The sequence below is a fragment of the Morone saxatilis genome, unplaced genomic scaffold (genome assembly GCF_004916995.1).
Source record: "Morone saxatilis isolate NCDOM2014 unplaced genomic scaffold, NCSU_SB_2.0 Contig15, whole genome shotgun sequence".
Classification (NCBI taxonomy): Eukaryota; Metazoa; Chordata; class Actinopteri; family Moronidae; genus Morone; species Morone saxatilis.
Window position 1 is genome coordinate 12,341,324 of NW_023339707.1, and position 19,325 is coordinate 12,360,648.

The 19,325-nt window shown below is 40.7% G+C and overlaps 1 protein-coding gene across 3 annotated transcripts in view; it reads left to right on the forward strand.

The window, feature by feature from the left end:
- scn8aa (sodium channel, voltage gated, type VIII, alpha subunit a) overlaps nt 1–18,009 on the forward strand; it is a 43,847-nt gene extending 25,838 nt beyond the window's left edge. For all 3 annotated transcript variants that reach the window (XM_035656912.1, XM_035656910.1, XM_035656911.1), the window contains 10 exons: nt 284–401; nt 1,040–1,194; nt 1,750–1,923; nt 6,363–6,485; nt 11,231–11,515; nt 11,901–11,954; nt 12,319–12,456; nt 12,552–12,656; nt 12,760–13,030; nt 13,135–18,009. In XM_035656912.1, the coding sequence (XP_035512805.1) occupies nt 284–401; nt 1,040–1,194; nt 1,750–1,923; nt 6,363–6,485; nt 11,231–11,515; nt 11,901–11,954; nt 12,319–12,456; nt 12,552–12,656; nt 12,760–13,030; nt 13,135–14,294 (2,583 nt within the window). In that variant the 3' untranslated portion in view covers nt 14,295–18,009. The remainder of the gene's footprint in view (nt 1–283; nt 402–1,039; nt 1,195–1,749; nt 1,924–6,362; nt 6,486–11,230; nt 11,516–11,900; nt 11,955–12,318; nt 12,457–12,551; nt 12,657–12,759; nt 13,031–13,134) is intronic.
- The last annotated feature ends 1,316 nt before the right edge of the window (nt 18,010–19,325 follow it).

The window sequence follows — 19,325 nt, forward strand, 5'->3', positions numbered from 1 at the left end:
AAAAGCTCTGTGATCAAATAGTACTCAAGGCTTTTCCGTTTTTAAAGACTGAGCCAACACAATTTGTAAATAACATGAAATTTACATTTCCTGACAGAAGGCTTCATGAGCTCAGCTTTCTCCATAATAATTCCTTAGCTGAGCAATACAAACACAAATGTTTCTGAATCACTGAAGCTTTGTTCTGCATCTGTGCTTATGTACATTCATGCGTGCATGTTTTTTTTTTGTCTGTGTGGTTGTGTGTGTGTGTGTATGTACTCATACATTTGCGGCTCTGCAGCTGGATGACACCAGTTCATCAGAGGGCAGCACAATCGACATCAAGCCAGATGTGGAGGAGGTGGTGGTGGTGGAGACGGTGGAGGAATACATGGAACCAGAGGCTTGTTGGACAGATGGTGAGACCCTTACTCCCATTGTAGCCATTACTTCCACTCTATAGCTCCGAGACTCCCCCTAGGCTGAGTGGAAATGATAGGGCGGTGGGGTGAAGGACATTTTCATTATGAAGGATCAATCACCAATCGGGACTCTTTCTGTCTGTCTGTCTATCTACAATGTTACACTAATACGCTGATACATAACAACTTGACATATAATTATTTATATATAATGCCATGATTCAATAATCAAAATCAAGAATACTGATAACCCTTAAAGATCAGTTCCAGTTTATCAATAAGATCCAGTAACATCCTGTCTCAAATGTGGAAAAATGAACCTTTTAACTTCTCTAAAGCCTGACGACTGGTCAAAATGAATCGGAATAGACGTACTGAAGGTGTACTGTGGCACTAGAGAGATGTTACTCCTTGATCCCAAAAATGTCCAGGATTTGAGGTCTGTTAATCTAGCTATTCAGATGTCACACTGCATGCAGAGGTATAATAAAAGCATGTATTCTGGTTTAAGAATAACAGATATTCAGTTAAATTCAAATTTAAACAAAATTCAAAACACTGGACTGTAATCTGCCATTAATGTCTTTTTTTATCCAACAATAAAAAATGTCGTCTCTCCTCCTGTGTGTCCTCAGCTTGTGTGGCGAAGTATAAGTGCTGTGACCTTGACATCACTATGGGTTGGGGGAAGAGCTGGTGGTTCCTGAGAAAAACCTGCTACCTGATTGTGGAGCACAACTGGTTTGAGACCCTCATCATCTTCATGATCCTCCTCAGTAGTGGTGCCCTGGTAAGGAGGCTTGTGAAACACACAGTACAGTTACATAAAGAAAATTAATTTTTATTCATCTCTAGATTAAACACACATTTTACTAACTGGAGAAAATCCAAACTGGATGAAAACTAAGGACGGCTCATTAAATATAAAGATACTTCACAGGGACCAGTGTGTGTCTACAGTATGGCAGTGAGGAGGTAAAACAAGTTGATTGGTTTGGTTGCTCAGTCTGAGAGCTGCTGGGTTGGGGGAGGGGTCAGGGGTGCCTGAGATTAATGGACTGTACTATTTATCAAACAGGGGATCTATTTCTGGGGATTGAGTGGGGCCTTGTTCTCAAGCATGTCAAATGCTACTAAAATAAGAGCAAAGACTGCTGCAAATCTACAGTGGCCGTGGAGTGAACAGATTTTTTTTTAATCTAGTAAATCACTGTTAGTGGTCAGCAATGACAGCAAAGCTGTAGTGCTGTATACAGTTCCATTAGTAAAATCATAAATTATGAGGTGCAATATTTCCCCATGCTGTCTTTGCTGTGGTTGATGTATGTGTCCTGTTTCTCCACAGGCCTTTGAGGACGTGTACATCGAGCAGAGGAAGACCATTCGGATCATCTTGGAGTATGCCGACAGGGTTTTCACCTACATCTTCATCCTGGAGATGTTGCTGAAATGGGTCGCCTACGGTTTTGTCAAGTATTTCACCAATGCCTGGTGTTGGCTTGACTTCTTCATTGTGGATGTAAGCCCAGCTCTTGTTTCTTTTATCGCGCATACTGTGACGTGACTAGAGCAAAAGAGCAGCTAATTGTCCTCAACCACACCCTGGTCCAACAGCAACACGCTGGTAGAAAGATGTTTACAGTCTGTGAAACAGCAGAGCTAATGCTAATTTCTGCTGTTTTGTTTCATAGTAAAGTAATAAGTTGTCTTTTACTTTATTAGATTATTATGGATCACATCATATGCATTTCATATACTATATATATGATGTTTTTATATTTAAGTGTTGCCCCTATTGTTGTTGTCGGGTGTGGTTAGGTTTGAAAGGTCAGGTTATTACTTGAGTATCTGCTTCATGGCATGCATTAGGTGAAAGGGCATGTTGTTTACAATGAAGAAGCCTTTGTATTTTATTTACTCAAGCTATAAGGACAGTGTTTTACAAGACTGTATTGCAGTCTGTCCATTTCAAGTGCACACATGCCTGAGTCACCTTTTACTACAACATCAAGCAACAATCCCTATTCTTTACTTGGTTTATCACTCTGAGTTGCTTGAATATGTACAACAATTACCTGCTTGTGAATTAAAACACTTTTCCTGGCGTGCCGCAAGCAAGAAACTGTTTTGTCTGTTATCTGCCAATTGTGTTTTGAGACAGAACGAGAAGAAATAATTCAAATTTGAACATGAAGCTATTTAAGCACAAATTGGAATAAGCTAATTAATAACCACGCTCACTGATTACAACCATATTCAAGTCATGCTCAGAACATTGGGACGTGTCAAAGATGTGTCTCTGTAAAGCTGTCTTTGCCTGTGTCTCTGACCTGTAAGATGTTTGATATGTGCCTTTGTCCTCTCTCTCTGTGTACTTCTCTGCTCCTTGTGTCAGTCAAGATTGAAAGACCGGAACCGGGAAATTCTTTAATCTATTCCTTGGAAGTTATAAGACCACATCTTATTTTGTCTACTTTTAAGACGATTTAAGATTATATTAAAATTCAAATGAGGGGATAATTTTAATGTCTAGAAGCATGAAGCATTTGAATTTCACATAAATGCTGAATCAAGGGGTAATCTGCACTGAATGGCAAAACTGGATAGAATAAGAATTTCCCTGACTTCTGACTTTCTCCTTGAACTAACCACCTCTCCGCAGTGTCCAACACCTCAGCCAATACCTGTGAATGGACTCCTATCAATGGCCAGAGGTTGCCATGTTGATTCACTATAAACTCCTGTATCCCAGAACCCACGCAGCAAACATTTATAACATACCATAGATAATGTACACAAATTTTTTTTAAATCTTACATTCTACATTTATTCATTTATACATTTTAGAGTTTTTATTGCTTAAAATTACGCATAAGTACATTCAGTATGCAGCTATTTTTAAATCAAGATTTGCCCATACAGGACACACAGAGCTTGTAGCTATTAAAATCACGCTACACTGTACAGATTCTGGCTATTGCCATTGTAGACTCCCTCCCTGTAGGTGTGTTGTCAAGCGGCGTTTCCCAAGTTGTGAACATGTTACAAACAGTGACATCCCTCCTCCCCTCTTTCCCCGTCCTCCCTTTCATTCCCTCTTAAAAGTGTAACCTCAGGAATGTGGTGATATTGTGCTGAGATGTAATGATGGTGGGTGACAGGCGGCCGGCGGTAAGTTTGGTCTTCACTAGCGCTCCCCCTCCAAAAAAAAAGAGACTTGTGCTTGATGAGTCTGGGTTGTGTTGTTGGCCTGACTGTGCCTCTGCTGTCCTGTGTTGTGGGGTGAAACCATTGCCATGGACTCAGAAAGGGGGGGCACCATCATTAGACCGGCCTGTATTTCTCTCTGAGTGTGAATGTGCCTGACTCTTTGAGTGTGTTCCTCCTCATTTCCCTTGTGTTACTGCATCTTTCTGTTACCCATTTGATTTGTGTCTTCTTGATTTCCATTATAGGAATGCTTTTGTATTTTATTATGTATTGGCTGAGAAAGTTAGACGTGTTTTGTAAATCAGTTAAGGAATAAACAAACCAGATATTTGCAAAACAAAGAAATATATTTTTAATATATTGCTTACATTGTGGGAATAATAATCCACAATGTAAGACTAAGACTTTATATTTATCAATATTAGCTGTTTAAAATTACACAATAACATAGATTATTCTTTAATAGTGATATTGAGGTGTGTGAGCGTGAGGATGGTGTGTCATACTCCATTCATTTTTCTTTTTCACTCAGATTATTATCATTGTTTTGTTGTGTTTTTCCCTTTGTTTTTAGTTTGTTTTATTTCTGTTTGGTTTGTGCTGTCGTCATCATGGGATCACAGCCCCAGATGTCATTGGCCTTGCCTTGCAGAGCTCTGTGAGAAGGACGTTGAGGCGCTGAGGTCTCTACCACACAGCTGGCCCAGCAGGGGGTCAGAGGCCAGGCACCCCAAATGGGGGCTCTCCAAGGGGTCAGGCTGAAGGTGACAATTACCCCAAACACTGTAGTGTAGATCAAGGCAAAATCTTTATTTTACTGTCTCCCCACCAGAACAGCTGTTAAGTTATTCAAGGCAGGGTTATTGATTTAAATAGGAGCTTTGTGCCAAAGAGTAAGTACAGAATCTATATAAAGTCCCTGTCTAAGACATCCTGGACCCGATGTTTGAACATGGTCCAACATTCACACAGACTGTAAAGTCTGAATCCATGCTGCCACCTTTTCTGCTGTTCTTTCCATAGTTTGGATGCATTCCAGTCTTAAATGGTTGAAAAGTTGGTCTTTTGTAACCTATGTTAACAATGTGATCAGTCAAAATGAAGATTTTGCCTGTTAAAAACCTCCCTCCGTGACTTTGGTAAGCTTTGGATGTTGTGTACTTCTTGCGGTGAGTTTGACCGGTTGGTGTCGGTGGCTGGTTGGAGGTGCTTTCACATGTGTTCACTGTTGATATTTTTCCTTATTTGTAAGGAACTGGTACTCCTCCTGTTTCAGTCCTTCCAGCATCCAGACAGGGGAAAATTGCAGTTTGGAAAACATAAAAACAAATTTCTCTATTTGGCTGAATTCATAAGACTTTGAGCCTAATTATACTACAGCTGCCCACTCCTGCATTTTGCATCTAGAATAATCTGCATTCAGCCAAAGAATCCTTCTTTACAAAGCTTCTCTGTGCAGTCGACAGCCTGTAATGGCCGTCTTAGCACATTTGAAGTGACTTCATCAGGGCTAAGTCATTCCTGCACTTCTCACCACCCCTCAAAGAACATTAGTGCAGCTTATTGACTACACTCCCCATCGTCCATTTCCTCCTTTGTTAAAGATGTGAACACTGTGTTCAGTTATATGGCCCCGAGCTATAAGAGATTCACAATTACCAAATCATAACTAACCCACTTTACCTACATTTACAGTGATTTATTAGAATTCTGTACATTCATAATGCTGCTGTGAATGGCTGTATATACAGTTTTGTGAAATAATGACGTAATTTAAGGATTTTTTAAGTGTTTTCAACCAATAATAACACACTATGAAGCGTTCTTTGGCTGCAGCAATGCCTTGAGGGCTGCTGCCGGACGTGGAGAGGGGCTGCACCAGTTTCTTTGAGGTTGTGTGCTGTTACTGTTAACCGTTGTTAACTGTGTGTAACTTGACTGTACTGTGTATTTTTGTCCTTTCAGTGCCATCCAGTGCTAATAATTATATCCAATCTGCCCTTAACCTCCATCCCTGTTTCTTGTGCGTGGTTCATGTGACTGTGGCTCTCCTATTTGACTCTAAATGCTGTGTGACAGTTTGATTTGATGTTGAGAAAGAAAATGTCAAAATGACACACTTGTACATGTTTACTTGTATTCTTTCTCTTAGGTTCCGTTAGTTTGTCTGTCTTAAATTATATGGGATTTTATGCCTCAGCCCAAGAGCGACATGGAGAGACAATGTTAGAGGGGCAAGGGTAAGGCTCTCAAGTCTGTTGGGTTTTTATCAGCTTCTACAGGGTAACCTCTCTCCTTCCCTCCCTCCCCAACTCCTCTTCCTCTGCTCTGCCCAGTCCCTTCGCTTGTATCTTTACTACTAAATCATGTAGCACTCTTTTCTGCCTAATTTACCCTCTATATGAGTCTTATGTCTCTATCTCCTCTCTTTCTCTCTCAACCACAAATTTCTTTGCAGGTACAAAGGACTTTTCACATCTCGTCAACTGCCCTAAAATAACAGACAAACAATCCCTATGGCCTACTGCTACTAAAAATACTACGCACATAAAACCTATACTAAACATTGACCTTCTCTCTCAGTGTATATACATGTATAAATGCAATATTATACATGCATATACATGCATAGATTTATGTGTGTATGTCAAGCAACTCTCCGCCTATGCCAGGGCCGTCTCTCTTCCCTAGTGAATATTCTCACTTCTAACAGTTTGGAACCTCTTTTGCTTCTCTGTTTTTGTGTAGGTGTCTATAGTCAGCCTTGTAGCTAATGCGCTGGGCTACTCCGATCTAGGGCCCATTAAATCACTCAGGACACTAAGGGCCTTGAGACCCCTCAGAGCCTTGTCACGTTTTGAAGGGATGAGGGTAAGATCCAAAGCTAAGCAGCTGATCCTTCCGCATGCCCATTCAACAGTTTAAAGCATGCTAGAACTGATCTAAAAACAAACTAAGAGGACAAAAAACTCCAAAATTTTGGGGGATTGTTTTTAAAACCAGGAAATGAAAGCCAAGAAGTCACCTTTCCATGCGCAATCCTGTACCATGCCTTTGTTAGAGCGAAAGAACAAGTCATGATGCAGCTGGGAGACAGAGTAAAGTAACAGTAAAGTTGTATTGCCAGCAGAACAAAATGCATTTCAATTGAATTTCTTTAACAAACAAACAAAAAAAGCTACATACAATTTGATTTGTTTTGATAATCTAAATTACCCAAAGAGCAACAGAAATATTTTTTCACAAAGCTGCCTCATCACGTAAGTGACAAACTAGAAATTCTGATTACTTCATCTTACTTTGTTTCTTCTTGATTGGCCAAAGTGAATGTGAAATTGGTCAAAGCTAACAAAACTTACATGTCATCTCATAGAGCATTCAAATCAACAATTAGCTCTTCATTTGGCCTGATTCTCAACCACTGCTTTTAATTGAGAACCCCCCTCCCCTCCACATGCCCCACCCCAATCCTGCTCCCATAACCTCCCTCTCCTCCTCCTCGCCCTCCCCCAGCTCACACCATCCCTCAATGCATCTGGCATCGAAAACAACCAGTAGGAACCAGGGAGCTGCAGGACAAAAAAAACCTCTGCCCAACCAGTCACATGAAAACTTTGCATGCGGGGCGGCTGCCAAACAACCACTCAGAGGAATCTGTCCCATTTGTAATAGACGATTCAGTGGCTTACAGAGCAGAAATCAGACAGTACCTCTGGTTGTTTTAGCTGTCCTTTGCTAAAAACATGCACATCTGATTGGTCGTCTCTGTGACTGGTGGTAGCGATAGGTTGCACCTGGTTGTTGTCACCCGTAGTCCCTTCTGTCTCTTTCTCTTTCTTTCTCTCTAATTCTCTTGATCTCTTTTCCTACTTTTGGACTGGTTGCCTCGTCTTCTAGTTTGAGCTTCTCCTCCTCACCTCAGCCCCTCCCCACCACTTCCTCCTCAGCCCCACATGTGCAGCCCCACCCTTTCCCCCCTTTCCCCCTCTTCTTCCACAACCCCCTTATCCCTCCACTACTCACTCCACCTCGCCCCGGTTCGGCTGGACCGGACCGCTGGAGGGTCACCACACTCTCTCCTGCTTGTCCAGGATCTTTCTGCATCAGGGACTGAGACAGAAACCACACACTCACAGTGTTGTGGCTTTGGGAGGAAAATATTTGTTAAGCTTCTGCCAGTGTCAGCACTTTGGGTCGTAACATCTCATTATTATTAATGTAATTTTTACTGTAATTTTTTTCTAAACACTGCCCGTATTAAATACTAAATCATTTTTAGTGCTTTCCTTTAGGAGTGCAGGCAGAAGCTTAGCAAATATGCTAGGCTGCCATTTCACACAAGGCATTACTGCTGTCATGTCATGGCACCACATACTGTAGCGCATACAGCAGGCCCTGGCTTCCTGTTGCCTTCCACTCCCACAGGAAGTGAAACTGGGAGGCAACAACGGGCCCAGATAAACTCTGACTTTGAGTTCTGGGTCTGGGTGGGTGGAGGCCCATAGGTTGACTAGCACTACAGTGTTCGGACAACACTCTCAACCCTAGACAGACAATGTGTCGCCCCTCTTTAGCAAGTCCCAAAAATGACAGACCAGCAGGAGAAGAAGGCCTGTGCAATTATATAGTGGGTGGATTGATTGTAAATTAACTGTGAAGTCTCATTCATACTAGATATCCAGCGACTAAAATGCGATGCCGTTGCACATGAGCAGACATCAATGCTTTTAGGCCCTGGATAGGCTTTATGGATGTTGTCGATGAATGTTTCACTGAAATTTAGTTTAGTTTTATAGTTAATTCTGGGATGGGAAATAGATCTGTCAATAAGATTATGTCATTTTTGGGGTTGGAAATCATGGCACATTTTCATTTAATACAGTGTATTAATTCCAATACCAACGCCCCTATGAATGACCTAATTCACTGGGTGTATGTGGTAAGAGAGGTGAGGGTGGCCCAGTAATGCAAAGGGAAACAAACAGAGGAATTTGATCCTGCTGTATCAATCTTTTTACAATAATGTTTATGTTCATCAATTGAGTTACCATTTTGTTTGAACTAAAAACGGAAAATTTGAGGTCAAAGCAATAAACAAATGAATAGGGAAGTACATGAATGGAGAGATGACACCGTATGAAAGAGATTCTGGAGAGTTAGAATGATGAGAACTTTTATATCCTCGCTGGTTGAGTGTGCGATACATCACGGAGGCCAACACAACTCAACAGCGCCGAGTGAGCAGTGCAGCTTCAATTGACACATTGCACTGCTTAACATGCAATGATTATGGGCCGCTATGACTATGTACTTTGCTCTCTCTTTCTCTTAATGCTGCTTTGTAATTTCGGTCCAACTTTTTTGAGAAATGCATAGTACAGGAATGACAACATCTTTACCCCAGTTTCAGTCAATCCCCGTCTTTCACCCTTTTTCCTGACAAACCTGCTGACGTTTAAGTTACACCAAAGATTTTGAAATGATAATAATTTTGGTAGTTTTATCTTTGCTAGCTATAAAGGTATTGATCATCATGGGGCCTTTGGATATAACCTCTGAACCCAATCATTTTAATCACCTGTCTTCACTGTCAGCAGGCCAACACATGTACCAATGTTTGTCCCTCAGCTCATTAATACTGTGCTGTAGATATTTGTTCCGCACAAACCATGTAAATATCAGAATGGCTCGTCAGATGCACAAGCAAGCAAAGCTTCTACCATTATCTCTTTAGCCGCTATCTCTCTATCCACACATTTCTCTATTTATTTATTTATTGATTTGAGCGGTTCTTGAGATTGCACAATGCCATGTAACACGCATGTACTATAACTGCCGATGCACATTATGCATTTTTGAAAGCCATTTTCCCTCTTTCTGAGAATGCTTTCCACACAGCATGGCCTAATTCTTTTTTTTTTTTAAACACTGAATTTTTGAAAGCGGTTCAATTGTACCTCAAATCGAGCAAAGAGTCATTCTCTCAGCGAGTGCAATGGCAACACTGTGGGGGACTTAAAAACTATGATTTGTGTAGTTTTCAAACCTGTTATTATATTTGAGAAACATTACCCTGAAACCACTTTCCTCTAGCATTTTACATTTGACTCAATATTTTAATGGTGTGCCCTCTGTACAACCACATGTGAAATTTATGGTTCCATGATCAACACGAGTCAGCATGTGAAGGTCGTGTACACACTGAGAGAATCCTGCTCTAGAGCTCCTCCCTGTCTGTTTGTAATGAGGAGGGAATATGGCTCCACAAAACGAGTCTGCCAAAGACATGCATGCTCAGCTGTCTGCCTGAGAGCTGCTGGTCGGCCTGCCTAACACTGGTAGTGAGCGGTTCAATATGTGCTGAGCTTATTACTGGCTATGATAAATCTACAGCAAATCAGATTGGATTGCTAGACAGGCCTAGATTTTGGGGGTGGTGGTGGGAATTATTATACTTTAATTGATTATTTTTTACTGCTATTGTATTATATTGTTTGATTTAGTTATGGGAAAGATTAAGAATGTTGACTGTCTAAGGTTGGGGTGGTAAAAGTGGACACTTCATAGTGGTATGGCAAACACTTGTTATTTATTTTTTACTGACATTGTAAGCTTTATAAAGTAAATATGTAGAAACAACACATATTTCTCACAACACTGTCAGATGCTCATATTATTATTATTTCATTTTTATATTATTATTTTGGATTTATATTTATTTAATAAATATATATAAATGTGTAATAATAACATTTGGAGCATTTGATCGTTTTTCTGAGTCTTTGGAGAGATAACGCTCTGGGAAGCAGTGTGTGCGCATATGGCTGAGTCTGTGTGTGTCTGAGTGCCTGTATTTAATGTATGTATGTGTGTGTGTAACCTTAAGAAAAACAATACTAGTATCAAACTGCTACAGGACATTAACTCACAGTAGTTTTTTTTCTTATGATATATAGCAACTGCATTTATGTTTTCTACAACACTATTTGTTGTCAACAGTTTTGTATCACACACCACATGTCACATGTCAATGCCATTCATGTCATGTGCAAAATAATATGACATATATTCTACCATATAGGACCTTAAACAGTCTGCGTTGTACAAAGTGGCTGTAATGAAATCACAAAATGTGCCCAAATTATTAGTTTCTATATAAAACACATGATGTACATTTACATCATAAACATGTGATTCTTATAGATTTTTCATATTGGTATTTGCCTTTGTGTGTTTGTGTGTGTGTGTGTGTGATTGAGTATCCCTGAAGATGTTCTAGCTGCATGCTTCAACAGATCAAAGAGCATCTCGGAGTCACATCAGTGCTGCTCTAATTAGAACGGGACTGATACAGATCTCCTTCCCATTAATTCCCCACACTTTAGTATGTACATCACAGTGGTGCGCAGTGCTTATTCAAGGCTACATTGAATCAATAGTATTTAACTGCTACTCCTAACGGCACCTGTAACATACAGTTAAATATCTTTATCTTTTAAGTAGTTAGTGTAACGCCATAACAGTATGTAGTGTCTTGTTGGGAGAGGTTGAAGGAGCTGTGTTTGTTTCCTGGTTTTCACTCACTGTCATATCCTGTCTTTCCTGGTCTGGTCTAGGTGGTAGTCAACGCCTTGGTGGGTGCCATCCCTTCCATTATGAATGTGTTGCTGGTTTGCCTCATCTTTTGGCTGATTTTCAGTATCATGGGGGTCAACTTGTTTGCGGGCAAGTACTACTTCTGTTTCAATGAGACATCAGAGGAATACTTTGATGTCGATGTGGTCAACAACAAGACCCAGTGTGTGGCCCTCATGAATGAAAACCATACTGAGGTCAGATGGAAGAACGTCAAGATCAACTTTGACAATGTGGGCGCCGGCTACCTGGCCCTGCTACAAGTGGTGAGAGTGTCACTCCTGTTCTTCTCTCTTTCTGACTCCATTTCTTGGTTCATGCTAAAGTTGTTTCTTTTCTCATTTTCTTATGCACTTTCCTGTTGTTGGTTTTTTTCTTTCTGTGTGTCTAAAGGTCTGTTGTTGCCTCAAATTCCATTTGCTTTCACAGTACTCTGAGGCCGTCTATTGTTCACATTCATTGTGTATATTGTGTGTTTCTCCGTGTCTTTTCTACATCTACTTGTTTCTTTCCATGAACAAGCTGTACCACAGGACATGCATCAGTTTCGGTCTGAGTTTCAGTTTCTTTGATTTCAATTTAGATTGTTCTTTGTATATTATTTGTTTTTGGTTTCTACAAATGCATTTAATCATGTCTCTCTTCTGAAAGGCCACATTCAAAGGCTGGATGGACATTATGTACGCAGCTGTGGATTCCAGAGAGGTATATTCATTGCTTCTTCAATACATATTGTAATACTCATTTATCTCACTGTATGCCGGACTGTGAACAAGCAGGCCTTAAAGAAAAAGTTTAGGAACTGACTGTAAGTATGAATTTGACCAGGGCTATTGGCTTTTGTACAGATTGAACAGACAGCTGTTAATTATAGATGGCTGGCAGATTTTCTAAGTAAGCTGGCAGCTGGTGGTAGCTTCATATTTACCACTTAGATACGAAAGTCGATCTTTTCATCTAACTCTAACTCAAAAAAGTAAATCAGCTTATTTCTCTAAATGTAGAATTATTCCTTTAAACTGTGACAATAAAACACAACACAACCTTCAACATTGTGCCTCCCTTCAAGGTGGAAGACCAGCCCGCCTATGAAGTCAACATCTACATGTACATCTACTTTGTCGTTTTCATCATATTTGGCTCCTTCTTTACCCTCAACCTCTTCATTGGTGTGATCATTGACAACTTCAACCAGCAGAAGAAAAAGATAAGACACGTTCTTTCTTCTTATCCAGTGTTTTAGCAGTTTTCATTTAAAGTGTCAGAATATGATTATAACAAATTCTTTGTTTATCTCTTTACTTTGGAGGTCAGGATATCTTCATGACAGAGGAACAGAAAAAATACTACAATGCCATGAAAAAACTGGGGTCCAAAAAGCCACAAAAACCTATTCCTCGACCACAAGTATGCATTTTCTCAGGGTTATTCCCTTTGAAGTGTTCAGATGCGTGTCAGAAATGCCAGTAAATCTAAACTTCATCCCTCTCTGTGTCCTCTCTCCTCGTAGAACAAGATCCAAGGCATGGTGTTTGATTTTGTGACGCAGCAAGTCTTTGACATCTCCATCATGATACTCATTTGCCTCAACATGGTCACCATGATGGTTGAAACGGACGATCAGTCAGATGAAACAGAGCTCGTCCTCTACTGGGTCAACTTCATCTTTATTGTAGTCTTCACCACAGAGTTCTTGCTGAAGCTCTTTGCCCTTCGCCACTATTACTTCACCAATGGCTGGAATATCTTTGACGTGGTAGTGGTCATCCTGTCTATTGTCGGTGAGTGAGGGAGGAAGAAGATAGAGGAGTGACTTGAGAAGTCTGTTGTATTCTAATCAAATTCTCTTCTTTCCTTCTTTCTTATCCCTTTTCCTTTCTCTCAGGCATGTTCCTGGCTGACCTCATTGAGAAGTACTTTGTGTCGCCAACCCTGTTCAGGGTGATTAGGTTGGCCCGTATTGGCCGTATCCTCCGTCTGATCAAAGGAGCTAAAGGCATCCGGACTTTACTCTTTGCTCTGATGATGTCACTGCCAGCCCTGTTCAACATTGGCCTCCTGCTGTTCCTGGTCATGTTCATCTTCTCCATCTTTGGTATGTCTAACTTTGGCTACGTAAAACACGGCGCAGGCATTGACGACTTGTACAACTTTGAGACCTTTGGCAACAGCATGATCATTCTATTCATGATCACCACGTCGGCTGGATGGGATGGCTTACTACTGCCGATACTCAACTACCCACCGGACTGCGATCCCAATTTGGAAAACCCTGGTACATCTGTGAAGGGCGACTGTGGTAACCCCTCAGTCGGAATCTTCTTTTTTGTAATGTATATCATCATTTCTTTCCTGATTGTGGTCAACATGTACATTGCCATCATCCTGGAGAACTTCAGTGTCGCCACAGAGGAGAGTGCTGATCCACTCAGTGAGGACGACTTTGAGACCTTTTACGAGATCTGGGAGAAGTTTGACCCCACTGCCTCTCAGTTTATTACTTTTGCCAAGCTGTCTGACTTTGCCGACGCACTGGAGCACCCACTTCGTGTGCCCAAGCCCAATACTATAGAACTAATTGCCATGGACATGCCCATGGTAAGTGGCGATCGCATTCACTGCCTGGACATCCTGTTTGCCTTCACAAAGCGAGTGCTGGGTGACAGTGGTGAGTTGGACATGCTGAGGCAACAGATGGAGGAGCGTTTTGTTGCAGCCAACCCCTCTAAGGTGTCGTATGAACCCATCACCACCACTCTTCGCCGCAAACAGGAGGATGTCTCTGCCAGAACTATCCAGAACGCCTACCGCTCCCACCTCATCAGGCGGGGCATCATCTTCAAGCGCCACACTTTTACTAACAATAAGCTTGAGAACGGCGGGACCAACCAAGAGAAGAAGGAGAGCACACCATCCACAGCCTCTCTCCCCTCTTACGACAGTGTGACCAAACCTGACAAGGAGAAGCAGGACGAGAACAAGGAGGACTGGGCCAGGAAAGAGAAGGACAAAAACCAAAAAGATGAGTGGGAATCCAAGTGTTAGGGTTCAGTGACTCTTGAAATCCAGTAAAACACAGTGAGATGAGACTCTGAGCCCAAACCCAACAAATGTAGAAAAAGTGATCATTTGCAAGTAAGAAAAAACAAAAACAACAAAAATATACAAAAAAAAAATGTTTACAGACTCAAATACTACTGAGGCAATGTGGTTTCTTATGTCGTCAAAGACAGCCGAACCAAACACAATCAGTTTACCACGGAACTTTGCTGCATAGTGACCAAGTTCATAGAAATGAGGAACAAATGCAAAATGAAAAACAGTGACTCACAGTGTGCTGGCCAATGACACATTTCTTTTGGGACCAATTGCCAAGGCACAGAAATCTCTGCTAGATGATCGGAGAATTGCAAATTACCTGCCACCACCAAGTGTGGACCCCCGCAGCACACCTCCAGTGCTATGGGACTGGATCGTACAGATCCCACTAGAACTGTCTTAGCAGTCTGAAGGAGGATCTGTAACACTGCGTTTACCATGTTTGTCAAGAAGAAAACAATAATCAAACAAGCAAGTTTAGCTAGGAAGGAAACACTAGCGAGGGAGGGTGAAACCCAGAACCGTAGACAAAGATTTTTTTTGTTTGTTTGTGCTGAGTATACTTGCATCTTTACATTATTTGAGCAGCAAAAAAAAAAAAAAACATTTAGCCCATGTCACTAGTCTTTTCATCTCCTCTTTGTTATACTGACATTGAAAAAGACATTTTCTACATGGGCTTTCACACGGACCAGTAGGGGTCATTAGTCATTGTTTTGACTTGGGCTGAAGGAGACTTGCTCAGACCGAGTTCCAGATAAATAATAATTATTGTGCTCGTTCAATGCATAGAAATGACTTGCATGAAGGCATGTTTTGATCAGGAATCATGCATGAGTAATCATAGTCCACAAGACACTAATTCTCAGACCACAGCAGTGGCTTGACTACAGTTAGAGGCTGTCCACTGGGGAAATTACGAGAACTAAAACTGGAAAATGAAGATTCTGGATAGTGATATACAGAATATTGGGGGAATGACAGTTGTATGATCCTGCCCTTCACTAGTTTTGTTTTTCAACTGACAGATCTTTTAATTAAGCCCTTCATTAAAATTTCAGGTGAATGAAGGATGTAAGCACTCAGAGGCAAAGTCTCAGTCTGATCAGCCAACGACACAAACTAGAAATGTTTTTTTGCTGCTCTGAATGATAGTGCTATAAAAAAAAGTGTGGAGTGTATGAGTATTAGGAAGCAGAATATCCTCACGTTGAGGATGCACAGATTTGGAGATTTGTCCTGAACCAAATCTAGGGCTGACATCTCTTTGTTTACTTACATCCATCATGCAGTCACCTTCCGTACTTACCTGTGGTCCCTGTTACGGCAATGAGAGCAGGTGATGTTTCATGCCAAGGAATCCATGTCTGGCATCAGTAAGGGTCTGGTGTGCTCAAGTGTCAATAGGTATCCCCTGTACTGATGCAGTTCCTGGAGAAGGGACCAAAATATGGTTTTATTTTTGTTTGGTTTTCATATTCCTTTTGTTTTGTTTTGGGCTAGTGGAAGATCTGAAAACTGCGTTTAGGTATTTAGGTAGATGCATTAAACAGTACATTAGAAAGTGATTAATTCACTTCAAGTTCCTCTTTTGTACTCTGTCAGACCCACATCAGAATTCCCCTGTGAGTGATGTCTTAGGTAGTGCTTTTCGGACAATTTGAGTTGCCAGCTTTAGAAAAAAAAAAAGACCCTTGAAGTCCTTCTCTGATGTTCTTGTGATGCAATCAATTCTCAGAAAAGGCTTTGATCAGTGAGATTGACACTGACCACCTGAAACAGCAGAGTTAGCAGAGAATTATCACAAGGATATGCCTTGTCATGCCTAGCACATATGGAAGGTGGATGGTCATGAAGGGCTTGTGGTTTTGGACTGTAGAATCAAATGGATTTTGTTTTGTATTTCAGGGAGGTGGATGGGTGATAAATAACTCAAGTATAAATGTGGACCAATAAATAAGTAGAGCCCCTCCCTTCAGGGTTTTAGACTGACTGCCATGAGAACTAGAGAGAAAAGAAAGAGCAAAAGAAGAGAATAGTGCTTTGGTCTGAGTCGGAGTGCTGAAAGTCCCATGTTTGTCAGTGTATCATTGTGCTTTTGTGGGACCTCTTAAACACTGTGTGGTGTTGGACCCAGGCTCGCACCATCTTTTCACATACTTGCAGACTTTCAATTACTGTCACCCGCTTAAAAAAATAACTAGCTAGAGATGGAGGTATAAACGCGAAACACTTGACGAGATAAAACATCAGCAGGCCTCACATTGACGCAGCTATGTTGTATAATAAGCTTTGTGAGTGTTTTTCATAAAAAAAACCTGAGGCTTTGTCAAGTGGTAGACGAGACACAACTGCCTCCTTAGGTGTTCCTGCCATTTTTTTTCTACACAGGTGTGATGGTCCTATTTATAAGTGGATGACTGGACATCAATCTGGCATCAATTGTCACACCACTATTGCCATTTGGTGTGTTTAACACTGCCTGTACCAGAACCCCCTGTCTGTAACAATAACTGAGGTCTGTTTACAATATGAGGTCTCCGAATCAGTTTGGCTGCTGCACACTGAAACCAAATACATTCCCAATGAGAACCACAGGAGAAGTGAGTAATGTCATCCAATTTACCCATGTTCATCTTGGATGTAATGTTTTAGAATGATACATTCACACTTGAAAAAAAAAAAAAACAAGCAAAAAAACAAAACAAAAAAAATGGACAAAAAAAGAAAACACAAAAACATATATATGTACAGTGCAGGCTATGATGTAAATGGCACAATCGCTGGAAAAGAACGAACTTTTTGAGAGAAACTATAAATATTGTATTATATTCTTTTATTTTATCGGCATGCTTTGTTGTGTTTTTTGTAAATACGGAATTTTAAAAATGTTACTACTAATAATCAAAAAATGAATAATAACAATAATATAGAATGGCTTCCAGCTATGCCCTTTGTCACATTTGTTACCTTTTGGATTTTTTGAGACACTTTTCACTTTGTTGACGGAAATTGAATGAAATATAGATATTATATAATACAAAAGATAAATACATGTATACATATATGTCTATATGTATATACATAAAACAGAAGAACACTGTTTGTCACATTTGATTTATGTGCAACACGTTCAGTGGATGTCTAAAACTGGTTGTTTCCAGCACCCTTCTATGTTTGGGGAATAGCTCATGTGCGATGTTACTGGAGCTGCTTGCCATGGATTGTAGCCTGATCATGATGAAAGGATAATGTTACCAGCACATTTCTCACTTACTGTCATATCTCTCATCTTCACTGAGTATACAGGACACACCCACAGTCACGGACACAGACACACATAGGTGACTCTCCTCACTGCCCGCCAACTTTACCAGTGATATCTTCCCCGAGCACGTCAGCTGGTGTGACTGACTGCCTCTTAACACCCTGAGTCTGTACCTACCCCAGGGCCTTTTTTCCCCCCATACCCACACATCAGTGCCATTACAGCTCAACATGCATTCAGTCATATACTTGCTTCTCATCCTCACGTTTATTTTGTTGAATGGTTTCTTTCTAGTGTTCCACTCAATGGCATGTGCCTTTTTTCTGCTTTTTCTGCGAATTTGGATGTCGATGCCACACTGAAAAAAAGAAAAAAAGAAACCGAAACAAAAAACATGTTTCCAAACTGTGGAGGGTGAGGGTTTGGGGGTGAGCACAACATTAATCAGGTATGTCGAGTCAGAAATACTGCCAGAGGATCATCCAGACACCCCACTTCATCATAATATTCAACAGTGTGTGATGTTAACAGAAAAACAGCTAACTCAAAAATGTCCTGTTCTTAGTGCTATGTGTGTCACCCACTTGGCTTGTGAAAAAGCAGCTTGCCTTCTATATTTCTGTTTTATTTCTTCAATTTTTCTGTTTCCATCTGAAATTTATTTTTGTATCAATATTTGATTATAGGACTCATTCTTTTTTAGCATGGTTTATTATGGGCGTTTTTTCTTTTTCGCTGAAAAATTAAAAAGTGCTTTTCAAACTGTTGTTATCATTTGACACCGTGATAAAAGAGAATATACAGTACAATATGATGGTGTGTTGCACAACCACTTGGACTCTTGGTAAGAATATATGAAAGATTGTCTTCATTTGAGCACGAACCTTTTTATTACCAATAAAGCAGCCTTCCAGTTACAACTTTGTGTGTGGTTGTTTTTATATGAAATGTTGAGTTTTGCTAACTGAAGATATTTATTTGCCTTTTTGAAAGATTTAGTGCCGGCTGACATGGCAGAGCATCGTGAGTTCCTGCTCTTCTGTCCTTCAGGCTTATTTCAGAGTCATTGTGTCCACTTTAAGTAGTGGTCACCATTTTGTGCGGATTATTTTACTTTTGTGGTGCTGTATGTGGATGCAAGTGGATTACAAAACATCCTGTGAAATGGAGCTGAGTGGCGTTGTGGTAACAGGGTGGTGAAAGGCAGCCTTTCAAATGTAATGGACTTATTGAATTTGTTAAGAGCCCCGTGTTAACATCACCCTCACAGGCAGAAGATGGACTATAGCCCCATTATTATACAGTCCATCTGTACTGTGATGCTCTTGTTTGTGGTCCACCATAAAATAAATAGCCTAGAGGTAGAATATTACAGTCATCAGCCCCATATAACCTCACAACCTCATGAGAACCAGGCTGAAATAGCCATGTTGGGGGATATTGATCTGTTTGTGCTTCTGTTGTTAGTTTGCAGAAGGGGGATGAGGGTAAGAAACGTTTTTTTTTTTGTTGTTTTTTTGGAGAGTAGGTGGAATTGTATGTAAATGATGCATTGAGTTTTCCTCACACTGAATAGATGGCAAATTCTCCAGGGAGCACCCTCCCTTCATTTCTCTCCTCTCCTCCCTTTCCTTTTTTGTTTGGTCAAATTATAAAATTCTGGCTCTCTAGCTTCTTCCCCTCCCTGTAGTCACATGGATTGTTTTTCG